Source organism: Salminus brasiliensis, chromosome 9 (genome assembly GCF_030463535.1).
Source record: "Salminus brasiliensis chromosome 9, fSalBra1.hap2, whole genome shotgun sequence".
In the NCBI taxonomy this organism is placed as follows: Eukaryota; Metazoa; Chordata; class Actinopteri; order Characiformes; family Bryconidae; genus Salminus; species Salminus brasiliensis.
The window spans coordinates 11,705,607-11,726,043 of NC_132886.1; the positions used below are offsets into that span (position 1 = coordinate 11,705,607).

At 42.0% G+C, this 20,437-nt stretch overlaps 1 protein-coding gene across 1 annotated transcript; it reads right to left on the reverse strand.

Annotated features, from left to right (window-relative positions):
* Positions 1–321: 321 nt before the first annotated feature.
* On the reverse strand, positions 322–18,500 carry wrap53 (WD repeat containing, antisense to TP53). Its single transcript, XM_072687412.1, has 11 exons — positions 18,308–18,500; positions 15,384–15,876; positions 14,878–15,043; positions 14,698–14,793; positions 14,510–14,618; positions 12,356–12,444; positions 5,755–5,978; positions 4,835–5,046; positions 4,596–4,699; positions 4,348–4,491; positions 322–2,486 (listed from the first exon to the last, which is right to left on the reverse strand). Exons 2-11 carry the CDS (start codon positions 15,649–15,651, stop codon positions 2,267–2,269), a joined length of 1,632 nt encoding a protein of 543 aa, XP_072543513.1. The 5' UTR covers positions 15,652–15,876; positions 18,308–18,500; the 3' UTR covers positions 322–2,266.
* Positions 18,501–20,437: the final 1,937 nt, after the last annotated feature.

Sequence of the window (20,437 nt, forward strand, 5' to 3'; positions counted from 1 at the left end):
ATTCCAAATACAATTCCACTGCTCCACAGCTCAATGCTGAAAGGGGGGGGGGATTTTATTCCCCTCTAGCTCACACCAGGGAGTCCTATTCTATTGGCACTGCTTCTCTATAGGGAGCACACCTGCGTCAGAGTGGGTGCAACTTAAAAGTAGCGGAGTGCATTTATTAGAAGGGGTGTCCACTAACATCTGGACATTAAGTGTAGTTTACTGAAATGTTCCCCATTAAAATTGAAATTCACTTGTTAAGGGTAGAGCCTCCCCCTAGTGGACAGAGTTTTGAACTGCACTCAAAGGAAAAGGTGGTCATTCTTACTGATCTGGGTTTAATAACTTTAATTTCAGGGCAAACACTTTTGGGATAGCTTTAAAATCATCAGCAAATACCATCACTTACACAGCAATAAATCAATGTACATATTTACACAACAAATCTTTAATATCGTTGTCTGAAAAGGATGAGAGCTGCACAAAAAGGCGTCATTAAAGCACTTGAAGAGAGCGATGCCACATTAGACCAACGACAATCTACGAACAACAGTGCGCATCCTGAAAAAAGCATGTTTGGCAAGGCTGAGACATTCAGTTCCACTGCTTATCTGTGTATTTAAAAAAAACACACAGGGTGACAGACACGACAAGCAAATCACCACAAGTGCACACACACCATTCTGCTCCAAAACTCTTGTAAACGTGAGAATCAACAGACTCAATGGGTTTTTAGTAAACTGTAAGATTGTAAAGGTATTAGCAGAAGCTTATTATATCACATACACCAGCCAGCCACTTCATTAAAACCACCTCCTTGTTTCTACACTCATTGTCTATTATATCAGCTCCACTTACCACATAGAAGCACTTTTGGGGGGAGATGGACTAGTCTGGAATTATAGAACTACATTCTTCAATGGTCAGGACCCCACAAGGCAGGTAGTATTTGGATGGTGGGTCATTCTCAGCACTGCAGGGACACGGAGTCACATGGTGGTGGTGTGGTAATAGTGTGTGTAGTCCAATCTATTAGACATTCCTATCTAGCTGGTCCACCTTGTAGATGTGAAGTCAGAGACAGAAGCTCTGTATCTGTTGCTGCACAGTTTGTGTTGGTCATCCTCTAGTCCTTCATCAGTGCCCACAGGACGCTGTTGACTGGATATTTCTGGTTGGTGGACTGTTCTCAGTTCAGCAGTGACACAGAGGTGTTTAACTGAGGCTGTCACCACCATGTCAATGTCACTGCAGTGCTGAGAATGCCACTCTGTGGTGGTCCTGTGGGGTCCCGAGCATTGAGGAATAGGGTGAAAGGAGGCTAGCAAAGTATGCAGAGAAACAGACTTACAAAATGCTTCTATATGGTAAGTGGAGCTGATTGGATGGACAAGGAGTGTAGAAACAAAGAGGTGGTTTCAATGAAGTGGCCGATAAGTGCACGCACGCACGCGCGCGCACACACACACACACACACACACACACACATTCACTGAATTACAAAAAAAAGCATTTACTTGCACACAGCAGCACTATGGCACGTAATAGATGTAGAAGTCTCTCACTGGAGACGTAGAAGGGTAGAGCAGTGGAGGAGAACAGTACACAGGCAGAATGAACTCTGCTGCCTCTGTGTTTGCGTTTATCTGTGGACCTGAGAGTATCGGCTCATCTGCTGCTTCCTTTCTTATCTCTAGCACAATCGCTTGAGAATGGATACGAGCATTTTTTGTTTATATTTAACTTTCCATTTCTCAAAGAGCTGAAAAGCTATTGCGTTTCACAGTTTTGGCCAAATCATAGATTACGGCTGTGTCAAAATTATGTTTAAAAAAAACTGTCAGAAATGCTGAGGAGCACGGAGCCCCAGAGCGCAACATGAGCGCTGATGAAAGAATCTAAAACCATTTCCGAAGCAGTTCAGCTCAATTCTGCTCTTAAAAGAAGGTTTTTGAGAACGGACTGAAAAAAGTGAAAAAGTGAAAAGGGGATTTCTGGCTGGTTTGGGCCATGATGTTTGAACATTCATTGACTGAGCCTTTACGTTCCAAGCTTCACTTATACACATGACCTGTTGAATTGAACTTCCCATAGTCAATAAAAATATCAATCTAGTTTGTTGGTCCTGGATTGTGTCAATCAATCAATTGAAAGAAAAAAAAAGGAAAGTAAAATGACACTGGGCAGTACTATAAACCCTGGACTTTACCTTAACAACATTCAATACTCTGAAACAGGCAGTTTGTAGAGAAGGTTTAGTAGTCGTAGCTCATAAGCTCTAGTTCTCAAGCACAGCTGGCCCTTCCTGCTGCCCCTCTTCGCTGGTTGAGCCCAGGGGTCCAGCCCACCACAGCATGAGTGCATTGTCCTCTCTGATGCCATTTGATGACATCACCCTGTCCTCGTCTGACTCCGAGCCTGAACCGCCGCTGTCATCGGGCCAGGGGAACTGGCGCTGACCGCTGCAGGACGCCACTAACGGCATAAAGGGGTGGATGCTGGTGGAAAAACACACACAAACAAACAGCATATATATATATAAACATTAAGATGCACGGCAGCTTTACATTAATGCACTACAAGGTTTTACTCATCAACTTGAATGCTTGCGATTCTGTAATGAGAAACCATCTGGACAGGCCTGCTATGTGCTCAGTATAGGGCTACAACAAAAGAGTAGCAGCATTTTAAGGCACTGTTCTTTCTTCATATCTGTTTCAATAGGAACAGTCAGATCAGAGAGCCCATATGGTACTTTATCTTTGTGTGTGTGTAGTGACATCCACTTACAGCAACTCCAAAACAATTCATTCACAACAGGCTGTTGTGCAGCTTATTTTCCATCACAAACTCCCCTCTCCTTCCTGGGACAAATTTCATTACTTTGTTTTATACTTGTCAGCTGTTTCTCATGGAAAGTTCTCTTAAAATGATTTGCAAGCACCAACATTTTCAGGCTTACTCATCCCAAGAGCCAGACCGGTGGTTGTCAATTCATTAATGTAAAAAGGGTATTTAAAGTTAAAATTGTTCAACTTGTCTTCTTAACTGCAGAATACAACAGATCAGCCTTGAACATTAATACTACATACCTACTACAAGATGATTTCTACACTCATCAAGCCCTTTTTTAGAATCTCATGCTATTATCTAATGAGCCAATTGTGCAGATAGAGGCCAGGTAAATGTTCACATCAACCATCAGAATGGAGGGGAAAATATATATATATATTTTTTATTATAAATAAGTGAGCATGGCATAAGTGCTGGTGCCAGACAGTCTGATTTAAGTTTTTCTAGAGCGGCTGATCCCCTGAGATTTTCAGCACAACAGTACCAGGAGTTTCATCAGAATGGTTCAATAAAGAGAGGAAGGAAGAAAAAGAAAAAACAAAAGGAGGGAGGGAAAAAAACAACAACCAACACATCCAGTGAGCGGCAGTTCTGCAGACAGAAAAACCTTGTTGATGAGCGAGGTAATCCGAGGTAATCCCTTGGCCAGACTAGTTGGAGCGGACAGAAAGGCTACAGTAACACAGATGACCACTCAATACAATTGTGGGGAGCAGAAAGAAGAGGGGGGAAAAAAAACAAAAAAACAAACAAACAAACAAACAAACAAACAAAAAAAAAAAAACACTGAACCATGAGGCTTGCTACAACAGAAGGCTGCAGCAGCCAGAGGCTCACCAAAACATAGCATGGCATAATGAATCTTGATCTTTGTTGAGGAACACAGATGATAAAGCCAGAATTTGGTGCTCATAGCATGAATCAGTAGTTTCAATCTGCCTGGTGTCAATGGTCCAGGCTGGTAGAGGTGAGCTAAGTGTAGTGAAGGTTTTCGAGGCACACTTTGGGTCTGTTAATACCAATCAATAATCAATTAACCGCAACAGATTTTTGAAGCCTATTTGCATCCCTGCATGCCCATGATTTACCCATCTTCTGATGATCTCCACTTTCAGCATGGTAATGAACCATGTCAGTAAAAATATGCTACTTTATTTATTCAATTGCCCACATATTATAGTATTACAGCACTCTCAACCTAATCAGTGGCTTAAACACTCAATCTGAGTGGCTTATTAGCCATCTATTACACATAATTCGCCAAGACATTTTACTCTTTTTCAGGTTTCCACAACTGGAAAGCTAGTCTCTAAATTTCTCTAAAATAGTTTTCCAGGATATATCAAACTCTTATTGAAAATTAATTGTATCAACTAGAGTGAACAGTAGGTTTATTAACATCTGTTTAAATGAGAAAATTAGTTTGCATCCTTTGGTCAAGCTAATTGGGAAAACAGAAAAGGTCATCATGGTTGTATTTTTTTAAATAATTTGTACTAATGTTACCTGATTCCATTTGTGCAGTCTCTATGAGCTTGGAACTGCAGAAATGGCTGCAGTACATCTTCGTTGCCATCAGAAGGAGCAGTCAGCATGTCCCACACTGACATCACCCCTACTGTGTCACCACTCACCAGGTACCGCCCAGACCTGGGCAAAATGACACAACACAACTGGTAAGGTGAGATCACAGGAGCTGATCGGGTGTGTACAGCACATGCATGAACATTCGATAACACAATGCTGTCACTTACGGGTCCAGGTCAAAGTAGATTCGCTGGTTAGTGCTAATGGTTCTAGGTAACGAGAACAGAACACGGCCTGGATCTCTGAGGTCCCAGCAAAGTATCTCTGGGTCCTACAAACACAGACAGCATCTATGGTTAACACACAGCTACTAGAGAACAAAAAAGTATCCCTATAGTTAAAAAATTATCAACATAAAAACTCTATACATATGGGGGCTGAAGACATGGCCTCATATCGCGCCCACCTTGCGGCCTCCTGTGTACAAATGATAGCCGTCAGGCGAGAAGAGCAGGTGGGTGACTCCTCCATTGTGGCGCTGGGGCAGCAAGGCCAGAAGAGAACCGTCCTCACACGAGTACAGCCCAACAGTGCGGGAATACGAGCCACACGCATACACTGCCTGAGATGGACTGAATGCCAGACACGAGATAATCCCACTCTGACCTTGCTTTTTAACTGGTGATGAGAAGAAGAGCGAGAGCGAGAGAGAGAGAGAAAACAATGATGATGAGTAGAGAGGAAGAAAAAAGAAGAAAAAAAAATTAATTGGTAAGAACATTTCAAGACTACTTTGGATTCCTATCATGTCTATTGTTCATAACAAGCGCACCTGGCCCATTTAATTAAAGAAAGAACGAAAGAAAGAAAAACATTAAATTATTGGTTTCAGTTTTGCACACTAGAATAATAATTTGGCTCTAGAGCAAAATAAGTACAAGCAAATAATTAGTTCCTTCCATCTCTGGCACAGCAGGGAAGTTCCCCATGCCTATTTGGGAGGAACTGGAAGCTTTACAGCATTGGAAGTGAAAGAAGTGGGGGTGGGGGGTGAGGAAACGTAGTAGCACACTAGGTACTAGTCCTGCGATATGACAGAGCTTGACATATTTATATAAAAAGGTAACCAATAACGTGACATTGCAAAGGACTGACTTGTAGAGTTAGGTGGTGTAACTATAAAGGTATACCGCAGAATTAAAAAATAAAATAATAATTAATGAATGCATTTAGCTACTTTCAGATACACTCACTGCTGGCACAGATGTGCAATGCACACAAACAGCTTGTCTGGTCCTTGAACACCAATCATGATAATGACCAGTAAACAAGATATAGTGCAGCTCCAGTAGGAATTCTGGATGCAGCGTATGCATATTCTCTCACCGACTGTGGGTCTCTCCTCACAGTCCCTGCCTGGCCGCTCCGTGTAGAACACCCTGACTGTCTTCTCAAAGCCGCAGTAGAGCTGAGAACCGTCCGGAGAGAAACACAGCGAGTGAGCCGCCGTCAGCTCGTCCAGATGGTTGTAGGGTCGAAAGGTTGCACGGAGGTCACCGTAGAACGCATCCCATATGTGGACCGGATTGTCGCGGCTACTGCTGGCGATACTGGAAGACGGGGAGAGACGGGGAGACACAGAGAGGAGAATAAGTGAACTCAGTAGGGCAGGTCACGAACAGAAAGAGAATAAGCGCTCTCGACTCAGTCAAGTCATATGAAGGAAGATTAAAGCACGCGCTGTTATCATAATCTTATTAGTTTAAGGCCAGTTTCGACTCCGCATGGACAATTACATTTATTCTATTCCATTCCACTCCATTCGATTCCACCTACTTAGGATTCAGAGCCACAACAGTCAGAAATGTGGAAACTTTAAATATGGACAGATTTTACTGGGGCATAATTACACTGCCGTCCATGCGAGAAAGCGCTCCTATTCTTCTTTCATTCCCTGCTCGCTCTGGCTCTGGGAAAAAGAAAACAATTACAGCACTACAATTTCACAGTTTAGGCTGGACCGTTTCCCAGAAAGCAAAACAAAAGGCCCTTCACAGCAGATCCGCTTGGCCATCTCTCCGGGAGAGTTACACTGTTTGCCTTCTGACTATGAGAAACTGAGATCGCACTCTTGGAGCCAAGATGGAATGAAGAAGGGAAAAAAAAATACCCATGGCGCTTCCCTGCAATAGAGCAGTCAATTGTAGCAGCCTATATTAAAGACAAACCCCACTGGGCCTCAGTCTAGATTACGGTCCTCAAAATGTCTTACCAATTAGAGTGGCTACAGAGCATGCGTACACTAGACTGCCACTTCAATGTGGTCTAAATGTTTCCAATGGTTCTCCTCCCTCTTGGTCCTGCTGGCAGGCTGAAACAAGCCTCAGAAGCTTTTGTTTTCTGAGAGAGCCTTTCAGCGTGTCTGATTTCCACTGGGCTCTTCCTCTCTCTCTTCTTCATCATCATGATCTTCTTCCTCCTCCTTCTGCCTGCAATTTCATCCTTGACCTCCTCGCCCATCGTTTTCCGCCGCTGCAGGGCGATGGCAGATCTCCCAAGCAGTGTGTTTGATCAGCATGATGCGCGTGTATGTGTGAGTGTACGCATGTGGAGGGGGAACATGGTTAACAAGCCCTCCTTAGTGGCCTACAGCCACCGCCTGCGACAAAAGAAGTCCCCTTAGAGACGGCCGTGTGCCACTGATGTCGGCATGCGTCTGCTTTCTGGTAAACGACGAAGCCGCTGGGACGTATATTCGTGCACAATAGCACAGCTCGACAAAGAGGAATATGCAGTCCGAGTCAAAGGGTGACGAAAATGGCTGAAGAGAAAAGATTGGGGACCATTTACACTGTCCCTAAACACCTCCAGCAGTATTGTTGCTCCATCCACACACATGGCGAGGCAAACAGATGTTGTATTAGTGATGAATTTCTCATGGGGTGTTTCATTTCAAAGAAAGCAGTAAAATCATCCAAGGGACAGCTGATTTGGCAGACTGGCAGGTCGGCATCATGAATTCTGCACAAGTAACAAGACATCTGGAACAAGACTGTACACAAGGCTGCCTTGTGGTTGCAATATGAAACACCCCTCAGAGACATACCTCTGCAACAATAAAGTAATGTTCAAGAAGAATATGGCTCTTCTTAAATGGGAAACATCTATCTTGGAGAAGGCTGAATTGCTAACAGTATGGGTGTGTGTTTGCGTAAAAAATAAATAATAAGTAATATATATATATATATATATATATATATATATATATATATATATATATATATATATATATATATATATATATATATATATATATATATATATACAGTGAGTCCAAGAAGTATTTGATCCCTTGCTGATTTTCTTCGTTGGCCCACTAATAAAGACATGATCATTCTATACTTTTAATGGTAGATGTATTCTTACATGGAGAGACAGAATATTAAAAAGAAAATCCAGAAAATAAATCTAAGGAATATATATTAATTGATTTGTATTTCATGGAGTGAAATAAGTATTTGATCCCTTAGTATTCATTAGCAGTTCTGGCTTTTACAGACCAGTTAGACACTCCCAATCAACTTGTTACCTGACCTGAAGCCACCTGTTCTCACTAATCACTTGTGTGAAAAACACCTGTCCACAGAATCAGACAGATCACACAGATTTCAAGTCTCCAACATGGGTAAAACCAAAGAGCTGTCACAGGACCTCAGAGTCAGAATTGTTGACCTTCACAAAGCTGGAATGGGCTACAAAAAGATTAGTAAGGTGTTGGATGTGAAAGTAACAACTATTGGTGCAATTATCAGAAAGTTTAAAGAGTATAACATGACAATCAACAGACCTCGGCCCGGTGCTCCAAAGAAGATTTCGCCTCGTGGGGTGGCAATGATGCTGAGAACAGTCAGAAATCGTCCTGCAACCACTCGGCAGGAGTTAGCAAATGACCTGAAGGCAGCTGGGACCACAGTTTGCAAGGAAACAATTGGCAACACTTTGCGCAACAATGGATTCACATCCTGCAGTGCCCGAAAGGTACCCCTGCTGAAGAGAGCACATGTGGAGGCGCGCCTCAAGTATGCCAATGATCATTTGAAAGATGAACCAAGTTATTGGGAGAAGGTTTTGTGGTCAGACGAGACCAAAATTGAACTTTTTGGCCTCAACTCCACCCGCCATGTGTGGAGGAAGAAAAATGCTGCCTATGACCCCAAGAACACTGTGCCCACCGTCAAGCATGGAGGTGGAAGCATAATGTTTTGGGGGTGTTTCTCTGCCAAGGGTACAGGGCTACTTCACCGCATCACTGGGAAGATGGATGGAGCCATGTACCGCACAATCCTGAGGGACAACCTCCTCCCCTCTGCCAGGGATCTGAAAATGGGCCGTGGTTGGGTCTTCCAACATGATAACGACCCTAAACATACAGCAAAGGCAACAAAGGATTGGCTCAAGAAAAATCACATTAAGGTCATGGAGTGGCCCAGCCAGTCGCCAGACCTCAATCCGATCGAAAATCTATGGAGGGAGCTGAAGGTCAGAGTTGCCAAGCGACAGCCCACCAACCTTCATGATTTAGAGAGGATCTGCAAAGAAGAGTGGGCCAAAATTCCCCCTGGTGTGTGTGCTAAACTTGTGGTTAACTACAACAAACGTCTCACCGCTGTGCTTGCAAACAAAGGCTTTGCCACTAAGTATTGAGTGTGTTTGGCAAGAGGGATCAAATACTTATTTTCCTCATTGAAATACAAATTAATTAAAATATATTCTTTAAAATTATATTCTGGATTTTTGTCTTGATATTCTGTCTCTCCATGTTAGAATATATCTACCATTAAAAGTGCAGAAGGATAGTGTCTTTATTAGTGGGCAAACAAAGAAAATCAGCAAGGGATCAAATACTTCTTGGACTCACTGTATATATATATATATATATATATATATAAAATTTATTTAATTATTTATTTACACACACACCTAACATGGACAAAGGTAGATTAATGGAATTATGGTGTTTCATTCAATTCTATTGCCATATTCTGCCTTTAAAACAGCATATTCTCTCACTAATGTGTGTAAAGAGCTCAACAAATTCCAGCATGGTGCTGTAAGAGGATGGTATCATTGCAATATGTTAGTTGGTGATTCCTTTTGCCATCAGCTGTGAGCTGTCAGTGTGCTTATTCACATACCACAACCACAAAGTCCATGGAGTAACAAATCGCTATCTGTAATTCTCTAGTCCACTAGTCCAAATGAAAGAAGAACATTACCTGCCTGACTGCACTGTGCCAACTGAAGTATGGTGGAGGAGGGATAATGCTATGCAGTCTTAATGCCTCAGCACACCACAACATTTTGGACAGTTGTATGCTTTGAAACATTCTCTTTAGCATGTTAAGGAAGATTTTTGTTTTTTTGTTTTTTTCATTGAGGTCTGGAAGACCAAGAAAACTTGGCAAGAGAACTACCAATATGATCACTAGAAGGGCAAATCAAAATCCATGTTTGACTAAAAGACCTACAAGGAGCTTTAGCAGACCCTGAAGCAATGGTGCAAAGACACCTGTGCAAACAACTTTTACAGAAGACTAAGCAGAGGTTTTTAAAGGCATCTAAAGTCTGATTAAATCAAAATAACACTCTTAGCCGCAATAAGGAAAGTAACGAAGGGGGGGGGGGTTAATCAATCATGCTTCAGGCTTGTGTTGCAGACTGCGGCACAGAGAAGAGTTCACTGGTAGAGAGGTAAGAATGGATTCAATTAAATACCGGCAAATTCTGGAAGCAAACATTACACCATCTGTATTGTTGTACATCTACAGCATCCGGTACAGTCTGCCAACTACAAAGGATGCAGATACTCTCCCCAAAATTCCACAGGCCATTAAGTATAAAGTTATTCAAGTTTTAAAGCACATAACACAGAAGCCTCTACATAATTTAGATTTTTAATATTTAGTGGGTTCACCTTTTATCCTTTTCTCAATTTTTTCAGGAGACTTTGGCTTTTACCTTTTTTGCAGAACTGTCCAGGAAGATTTTTTTTCCACATCTCTTTAGTACGTTTTTATGACTGGATCGGACTACACAAATCTGAGGTGACAAATTTTCAGCATTGGGCCCAAATACGAGATTTGTGAATGAGGAACCGCCTGTGTAGCATGACAATCGAAGAACAATGATTTGACAACTGGGAGCACCGTACAACGCATGTCCAGCATGTCTGAATGTTTTCCCACCTAGTTTGACATGTCCTATATGTTCTTTAATGTTGACCAATCGGAGAACAGAGTGCTCTCTGCTCACATACGTAAACACAGTGAAGTGAAAGCGGGATGCTGCTGCTGCAGCTCTCAGATTGAACAATGAAACTGAAGAAACGTTTTCTGAGACATGACAACAATACTCTTGCCTTTATGGCCTTCAATCAAGGGAGTACCATGACAGAGTACAATATTTTTATTTATTTATTTTATAATTTTTGCGCCTCCATGAGACCTTCTGTTTACATAGAGTGGACCTGGGAGTTTAGCTACATTTATGTAAATGTCAAGGCCCTTTCACACAGATTTTTACAGATTACAAACGAAAAATGTGTGTGTATTTACAATGTTTTTCACACCGATGCCACAGTGCTGCGTAAATCTTTAGTTCTAGCTGGCTCTATTTTCTGCATTCTACAGATTATGTATTAAAATCAGGCTGACCAATCAGGACTCTAAGCGGTCATGGTTGCAGACCAAACAAATGAGCATCAAAAGCAGCAGAACACACAACGCTTGTGTAACTTCCATGAGGAGGAAAATTACAGAGAGCAAAAGTGGACATGCAAGGACATCAATGATGATTGGTCAGGGTTTCCCAAAAAAAGGCACGGCATGAAATTGGGGCATGATGAGTACCTAAACTGGCATGGTGAACATTGTGAAAGACAAAAATATTGTGTATTCTGAGCATGGCATTAAACATTGGAAAATGTTTCTCACAATCCAAATAATTCCAAACACATTCAGGTATGGACTTTGGGTCGGTCAGCGTATTGTTTTGAGAACCACAGCAGCTTCAGTAGCATGATTAGCAAATGTTTTTTCTTTGTTTTCTTACAATAAAAAAATGGACGTAAACATCTGGTGATGTTCAGACATCAGATTCTATTTTCTTAATTTTCTGCTCCAATTGGTTAAGCTATATAATGCACTACCACTACAGTCCGGGGGTTACACATTCAGCCCTGAGGCATGCCACTTTGCCATCAGTGTCCGGAATGTAAGAGAGCACAATTGGCTGTGCAGATGGCGCTCTCTACCTACCACTCTTAAGTAAGGTTGGCCGTCACTGGCATCTGTTAGCTTTTCCCCCCGAGCATGTCTGCTGCCCAGCAATGCCGCATTGGTGGCAGTTCGTAAAGAGATGGTGGCAGGCTTTGCATGTATCGGAGGAAACATGTCATTTTAAATAACTCGCTGCTAAAAAGACATATCTATTAAAAATAAAGAGCTTGTACTTAATGGCCACTTTTGACTGGTTCTGTGTGATATGGCAGAAAAAGCATATAGTTATGTCGTTTACTACAACAACAATGTTAATTATATAACAATTTGGAATAATTATTATATCAAATAGTTCATCCCTCCCAGAAGCTACCATCATGATCAGTGACTTGCCACTCTGTCTGGAATACTGCTTCAACAGCTACTTGGACATGGCCTTGAATGTTGCCACAGTTGTACAGCAACCGCTGCCAGAGTAATATTCCTAATTTGTACACATGGACTGTTGTGGATTTAAAACACTTGACTAACCGGCTATATAAAAACAGAGACTACTGTGTCTGTGAGCTGATGATATTTGTGGAACAAGAACCAAGTGAGATCAATTCTAGATTACGCATCCAGTCCATTTTCTTTGGGTGCAGATAACACGACATATACAGTCCCTCAATGTGTCTCATTGCTGAGCAGATACAGGGGAACAGACTCACAAACAGGTATCTGGGTCCAGAGAACTCATCTTAGGAAACCAACAGTAGTCATAGATGGTGTCTCCCTCAGACATCCTCAGCACTGGACTCTAGAAGTAGACAAACAGAGGAAAACCATTATTATGACTTCTAAGAGATTTCATCAGTTCTTCAATCAGCCAGTGCAGCAGAGCAGACAGGCAGCCAGACCCAATACACCTTTCTACAGAGATTGTTTCCTTTAACAAGCTGGGTTGTGAAGGAAAATCCATATCCTCTTTGAACAGAGCATGTGCTACATGAAAAAGAAGTTGGTGCTCCTTAAATGACCTTTTTCCAAAGGCAAGGTAGTAAGTCACATCTTTAAAAATATAAAGTGCTTCAGATAAAAGTGTGTTAAATGAACGCTCTTTTAGCTCATTCTTTTCTTTCTATCAGACAGTTACAAACCAACTCAGGACATCACAGCCTCAAACAGAGTCATGCTGAACCACAAGACGAGGAAATAACTACCATGGTCACCATTTTAACACCAGACCAAAGTGACCACGCTATATGTCAAATGTTTGTGGACACTTCTTCAAATTAATGCATTCAGCTCCTTTTAGTTGCTGACACAATTATGCAAACACAAACACACAGTTGAAGTACTGCCAATAGAATAGGACCATCTAGAGTAGATAAACATGAAACCATTGGCACCAAGTATAATGTCAGGCGTGGGCTAGAGGGGTCCAAAGCCCTCCAGCATTCAGCTGCGGAGCAGTGGAACCACATTCTCAGGAATGATGGTGGTGCTCCATAAACTACTTTAAGGTCAAATTGGGGAGTTAATCATCCAACATCCAGCCATTACTCTTACTCAATTCCCCTTAAAGTTAGACACCCCCTCATATTCTTTCACTAGTCAAATAAAACAAAAACAGCATTAAAATCCGCACTCTTTTTAGGAAAACATTTTACATGACTTCTTTCATAACAAGCATTCAATGAGTGCATTATTACTATATGCAAATACATTTCATAAGACACAAATATCTCTGTAACTCCTTAGATGTTACCCCTTGGCATAAAGCTTAAATAATAACTATACTGTAAACATGTACAATGAGGTATGACTCACATATGCATTATGTATGTACAAACATTTTAAGAAATGATAATGATGTATGTATCTTTATCAGTAGCTCAACTTTTGCAGGACCTTACCAATATATCCAGGACTTTTTTTTTTTGGCAATTTTCTCTTTTTAACTATGTTTCCATAACTGTACATATTCCAAATATACAACCATGTTTGGTTTGTTGACAGTGCAAAGGTCAGTTTTGAGATCTAGTCACTTTTTTTTTTTGACTGAGCTGAAAAGAATGGGGGACAAATTCCCACTGTGTTTGCTTGACATGTAAATTATCCACCTTGTAATCTGCAAGCAAGTCCAATTACATAAGCATTAACACACAACCAGACGAAATCACTATTCTTTTAGAAAGGCTGCTGTGTGTTGTGGGATAATTTAGGCCATAATTGGAAATGTATCAATAATATTTTGAGTACTCAACGTAAAAAAAAAACATGCTAATGTAATAATTAGGAGTGTAATAGCGCACAAAATCACTTACACCATGGTTTGATCCTTCCAATACACCATTCAGTTACTGATCCTACAGAGCAAACTACTTGGTTTTGTGTGTGTCATGTAACAGTTGTAAATTATGGCAGTAATGAAGTGTGGGCTTACATACAGAGATTAAAGAAACATCAGTAAAAAAAAATGACAATCCTCAGGTGGTAGATAATGCTTTGCTTTTTGCAACAGCAGCATTTTGGTTTTCATAGCGTTGCTTGCGGCGTTTTGTTATAGTTCTTTCTTTCAAAATTTACTATTTTTAACAGCTAGGGGTAGAATACAGCTAAATTAACAGATCGGTAAACAGATACTTTGTTTGGAGTGCCGTTATCAGGGACTGTCAGCTCTCATATAATGTCATTCAGCCAGTAACATTATAAAGTCAAAACTAACTGTGGTGCAGCAAAAAAATATTATTTCTTTTCATGAAGTTCCACATGCTGACATTGATGCAAAACAAGAATAGTATTTCTATGTTATTAACGCAGTCAAGCACTAGTGCTAGCTGGAACAGCACAGACAGAGCTGAAATAGTGCTGAAGCTAACCATTTCTGACAGCAGGTCCCAGCTGCCACTGTAGAGCTCAGGCGGGAGATTATAAACACGTAGCACGTTATCTGCACTGTTTGAGAGGATACAGGAACCGTCTGGAGCCCTGAGAGAGAGAAAGAGAAAGATTTACCTTTTATGCACGGTTTCCATTCACATGAATCACTCATTCAGTGTTTGCTCACCACTTGCAGCCTTTGAGGTAGTTCTCAGGAGTATGGGTGTATTCTGCCCAGGAACCAGACAACATCTGAGGGTTCTGGCTGAAATCTAGCCCAAAACTGTAAAAGTATGAGAACCAAGTAAGATTAACTTAAGTTAAGACACACACAGAAAATATCCAAATAAGGGGCAACTTCACTTACTACTGACGCTGGCAGGCTGTCTCCTGGGGACTGGTGTTATCCGACTGATCTCCTCTCTCAATTTCTTCAACTGTCTCTTTGCTCTCTCCTCCATTTTGGTGCCATTTCACCTCTCCTCGTTCTGATTCCTCTGCTGTTTTTCCATCATCTTCTGGCTTACTGAGCTCTGTGTGACCAATGGGAGATCTGGATCAGATACATCACTTAAGGACTTTTTGGAAGCTGTACAACTAAATATGGTTTGATGTGAAATGTAACCTGGCCATTTGCAAAGTGTTAAAGCTAGATTGCAGATCAAAATTGACCTTTTCTATCTTCCTATCCCACAGTGCCACTTACCATTTAGCAAAAACACTTAGCAAGGTCAGAGACCTCCAAAATAGCACGTTTCAATCAGAATAATGCCACAAAACTGAAGGAAAATGTGCTGTTTTTTATTTCACACCAAACAAAAACGTAGGAATTATTTGATATAGACAAAACAACAGACAGCAGAGGAACCTCACCTTTGTCTGTAATCAAAACAAGGCTTTGATCCCCACCATCATCAAATGTGATCTCTGCACCTGTACCAGGAGGGCATAAATCCAACTCTACTTCTTCAGCAAGACGTGGCTGTTTTGCAGCAGGAGGTGCCTCCTCCCCTGCTTCCTCCTGAGCTTCACTACTGGGCAAATTCTGTGGACCTTCTTGAGGAGGCTCTCCATCAGCTTCGGCTTCTTGCCCTGCTACTCCCAAACCCCCACCTTCACCACTCGGCCCTGGTTCTGACATTTCAAGAACTTCTTCTGTATCTTCTTTTATTTTAAAACAAATATGTGCCGTCTGTTCTCCAATAGTGTCTGCGTGTGAGAGATATTTAAAAGGCAGAGGTCTTACTCTCTGTCCCGTTTGTCAAATTGAAATCAGGTAGGTGCTACTGGGGTAATGTTTCTTGCGACGATGGTTCGATCGTAGTCTTAATGGCACTGGGAACATCACAGCAGCAACAGCAAGACCCTGAGGACGCAATAAGGAAAGAATGTGCAGCGTTATAATAGGAGCGGTGGTGCAACAAGTCAATACACTCAGTATACTTTTCACACAGAGAATGACATTTGATGTTTTAACAATGTTTGTATCAAAACTGTACAAAGAACAGTGAATCAACTGATGATAACTTACTAAACACTAACTGATGAGGATGATTATGATAACTAACAACTCATGCTGGTTGTATGGGAACCTGGGTGTTCTGTATCAGCAGATAATAGTTTTTATGTTAAATTATCAGCATTGGACTTGGGGGAGGGGGGGGGGGCACTGACTAATTGACTTGTTTGACTAAAACTGACAACCAAACAACTGACAACAACGTGAACCACAGATGAATCACAACAGTTTAGTGGAATAGAGTTTCACATCTGCCATTAAGCGTGCTGGTTACAGACACAGTACCAGACTCCCGAGGCCAGACCACATCAAAATAAAGGTCACTAACACAAAAAAATCTCGGAAAACTGATTTACTTATCAGTTATATTTTGCTGCTGCTACTTTTTGTTTTTTTCATATTTAATATTATGAATATACTTAAATGAACATTCAGTATAACTGTTAACTAATAAGTAATTTATCTTTTTATCTGCATTGTTAGTTAGCAAATGCATAAAACAACCTCAAGCTAAATTCAAAAGCTGACAGCTACATTTATTTGGTAAATGAGCGATTCATAATTTAATATAAAAAAAACTCAATAAATAAAATGATTGTTCATTTCCTCTTCATATTTAATTTGCCATTTATAAACTGCAATTTATTCAGCTCTCCAACATCTGGTTTGGCAAATCAGTGTTTAACTAAGGTAAATCTGGAACTGAACTAATCCACACGCAGGCTGGAGCATCCAGGGGAAATCTGGAACCAAGTCATATTATTTAAACTAGCTCATAAGAAATCAACACTGTTTTCAGCTAAACCTAATGCAGAGTTACTCTGTTTTTCATAACAACAAAAACAAACAACTAAACTATCAATGTGGCTCCTTGCAGGGTCAGGACTTACAGACATTGGCAAAAAATAATTTAAGATGTCTTTCAGTTCTTGTAGTTGAATCTGTCTCCATATATAACCACTGGCTATTGCTGGCATTCTGGTGGACTGTACGCCAGTATGGCTTTGGGGTTGAGATTGGTAGACATGCTTGGGTAGAGAGAGGGCAGGAGAACGGTACGAGGATAGAAAAGCCCTGTCCATTCAGACGACAAAATACTAATAACGCCTCACCTCTCCGACACCCTTCTTACCAACTAATGCTGCAGTGGTGGCTCAGTGGTTAGAGCGCCGGGATATCGATAACAGGGTTGTGGGTTCGATTCTTGGGCTCGGCAAGCTGCCACTGTTGGGCCCTTGAGCAAGGCCCTTTACCCTCTCTGCTCCCCGGGCGCTGGAGTTGGCTGCCCACCGCTCTGGGTGTGTGTGTGTACTCACTGCCCCTAGTTCACTAGTGTGTGTGTGTGTGTGTGTGTGTGTGTTCACTACCACAGATGGGTTAAATGTGGAGGACACATTTCGCTGCACAGTGTACAGTGACAAATATGTGCACCTTTAAAACCTTTACCTTTAGTAAAAACTGCCTATTGCTTAAATACAGGGACATACACTACATGTAGAAAAGTATTGGGACACCTGCGCATTCGTTGTTTCTTCCAAAATCAAGAATATTAAATAAAAATAAAAAGTTTATCCTGCTTTTGTCTCTACTGTCTCTACTGTGCAGCTTTCTGATACATTTTGGAGACAAGAGTGTTAGTGAGGTCAGGATGTTGGCTGATCACCACCCCACCCCATCCCATCCCATCCCACCCTCATGTTCCACTGCTCCACTGCTCCACGATGGGGGTCTTTATATACTTTTAGCGTGGTGCCAATAGGTTCACGTTTAGCTGCTCCAGAGAGACCTGTTCTACAGCTGTGTGTGTGTGTGTGTGTGTGTTTATGCATTAGCACATCTGTATCAGCAATAGGTGCAGCTTAAACAGCTGAATGCACTGATTAGAAGGACTGTCCACAAACGTTTGGACACACAGCTAGCGCGTATCAGCCTACGAGGACTTTAGTATCGACCATAAAACACGACTGACCGGGCATCTGTGCCATTTTGTCTACGTTAGCTACGTACGTAAAAACCGTAACGTCCTGATGCATGGATCATATAGATACATGCGCTAGTCCGTAGCTAGTTTTGGACAGAAGTGTCTGTAGCTAACCTTAAACAGGGGACAGCCTGATGTTTGTAGCACATTTAGCTATCTAGCTAGCTAACTGTAACAGCAGCCCAAGCAGCTAATACTAACTAGCTAACCCAAAACGTGCAAAGGTATGAGTGTGCTAGCGTTAGCTACAGCTAGCTAAGTGTGTACACCAGCCTGTAGCCCCACCGCTGCTGTTACCTGTTGTTCTGCCTTGCTGCTGCGTCCAGTCGCGACTTTCTGAGGCTAACTTTGCTCCCAGCAGTCAAAATCGTTAGCATAGGTTAACGACGACCTGTTTTTGCATGAACAGTCGAGAGAGCTGGGGTTTAAATCACACGCTGAGGCCCGTAGTTAGCAGACACTCGTGCTGCGTGTTTACACACGAACAGACCCGCCATATCAGCGGTATAAACACCGTCAGCCTATCGCGAGATTTGTCGGTAGTTCACAGCGCTGTGAGTCTCGGGCCCGCCGCCAGAGGGCGCCCACGGGCTATTGCTATATTCCAGCAAACAAGGTTCCGCTGTCACAACGTTGTGACAACCTTCAGGCTGGGTGTATTCAACGTTGTCACAACGTCAAAATGTAAATCAGCAGAAAGTTCTGACATTATCTGACAACGGAAAAAGCGAAGCGAAATACCCCAGGAACCCATGTGAATGTAATCTCGTCCCAATACGGATCGTCGTGATGGACATGTGAACTCCATGCTGTTTTGCTACGTTGCCCAAAGGGTAGCTAGTAAAAATACCGTATGGCAACGTAGCTTAGTAATAAGGTTGTGACAATGTTGAGGACGTTGAGACAGCCTAAACAGCACCACTTTTTCAACCACCTATGTAGCTAGCTATATTGGGGGGGAGGGGTGTTCTGAATAGCAGACATGCTGCCAGTGTTTTCAGTATGTGACCACCAATGAACTTCTCCAGTATGCCAAAAAGACCCAGCTGACATAGCTACTGGTCTGGCATATACTGCAGAATGCAGTCCTGGGCACTCCATGTTAGCATCCACTCAATGTCTGTCAGTTCTTGTAGTTGAATCTGTCTCCATATATAACCACTGGCTATTGCTGGCATTCTGGTGGACTGTACGCCAGTATGGCTCTGGGGTTGGGATTGGTAGACATGCTTGGGAAGAGAGAGGGCAGGAGAACGGTACGAGGGTAGTGAGGCCCTGTCCATTCAGACGACAAAATACTAAGTGATTAAATACTTACTAAGTGAGTAAATACTGCCTTATATACACAGACATACAGCAGGCAGGACTGTACTGGCTTACATGGACGTGCTAATTTATGTGCATTATGTGGTTAGGATTATTCAGGTGTATTAGAATAGAAAAAGTCAATAGTAACGCAGAGAATGGGGACGCAGGGACTGATTGGGATCCTACTACAGTGTGGCATGGGAAACACTTGACCCTAAAAGTACCCAGACACCTCTTCTAATGCGTGATTTCAAGTATTTTAAGGTGCGCATACTGCAGATGGACGTATTCAGTTGGGCACTGTTTGTATATTGTCCATGTAAGAGTATTGCCAATAGAATATGGTGCTCTGGAACAGTTGTACATGAGCTTAAGGTCACTGCGACCTTGTCTAAATGCCCCCGGCATTGGGCTGTGGAGCAGTGAAACTACATTCTCTAGAGATGAGTGAGTTAGGAGATAGTAGTGTCTGTGATTCAGCACTAAACCAACCAACATCAGTACCTGACCTCACTAATGCTCTTCTGGATTAATACAACCAAGTCCCCACAGCAATGTTCCGACATCTAGTGTAAAGTCTTAGTAGAGGCTGTACCTGCAGCACCACCCCAGCATTTCTCCATTGCTACCAATGGTTCTTTGAGCGATGCCAGAGAAGAACCCCTTCTGGTTGCATAAAGAACCCTGTGAGATGTGATCAACTTTCACATGAAGTGACAGTTCTTCACACTCACAGATCTCTATTAAAAACATGGTTCTAAATGCAGCCAAAACCGGTTCTTCTTCTATGGCCTCACCCAAAGAACCCTTACTTTGAACCCACTGCCACGAGGACTTGATTGTATCCAGCCAAAAGAACATTAGTGAGCCTAGGAACTGATGTTAGTTGATGATCTTCAATTCTCAAACATCCTGGAGCTCTTTTATATAAAAAGTGGTTCCTCTGTGGCATCGCTCAAAAAACCCTTAGTAGCACCTTTGTTATTGAGTGTATAGGTTGCTTTTTCCAGCAGGCATTTAAGCCTAGTCCTGAAAACGTATCTGTGCCGATCCAGTCAAGGGTGTTAATGAAGAGTTCCTTCTGGCTGCAGTCACAGATTCTACCAAGACTTCATGCTA

Bases quoted from the DNA above. Each gene is read 5' to 3' on its own strand.
- wrap53 (XM_072687412.1), bottom strand. From the start codon at position 15,651: ATGTCAGAACCAGGGCCGAGTGGTGAAGGTGGGGGTTTGGGAGTAGCA. The intron at 5,979-12,355 runs GTGAGTCTGTTC...CCCGTCTTCCAG, and splicing joins CTGGACCCAGATACCTGTTT to TATCGCCAGCAGTAGCCGCG. The intron at 4,492-4,595 runs GTAAGTGACAGC...CATTTTGCCCAG, and splicing joins ATCTACTTTGACCTGGACCC to GTCTGGGCGGTACCTGGTGA.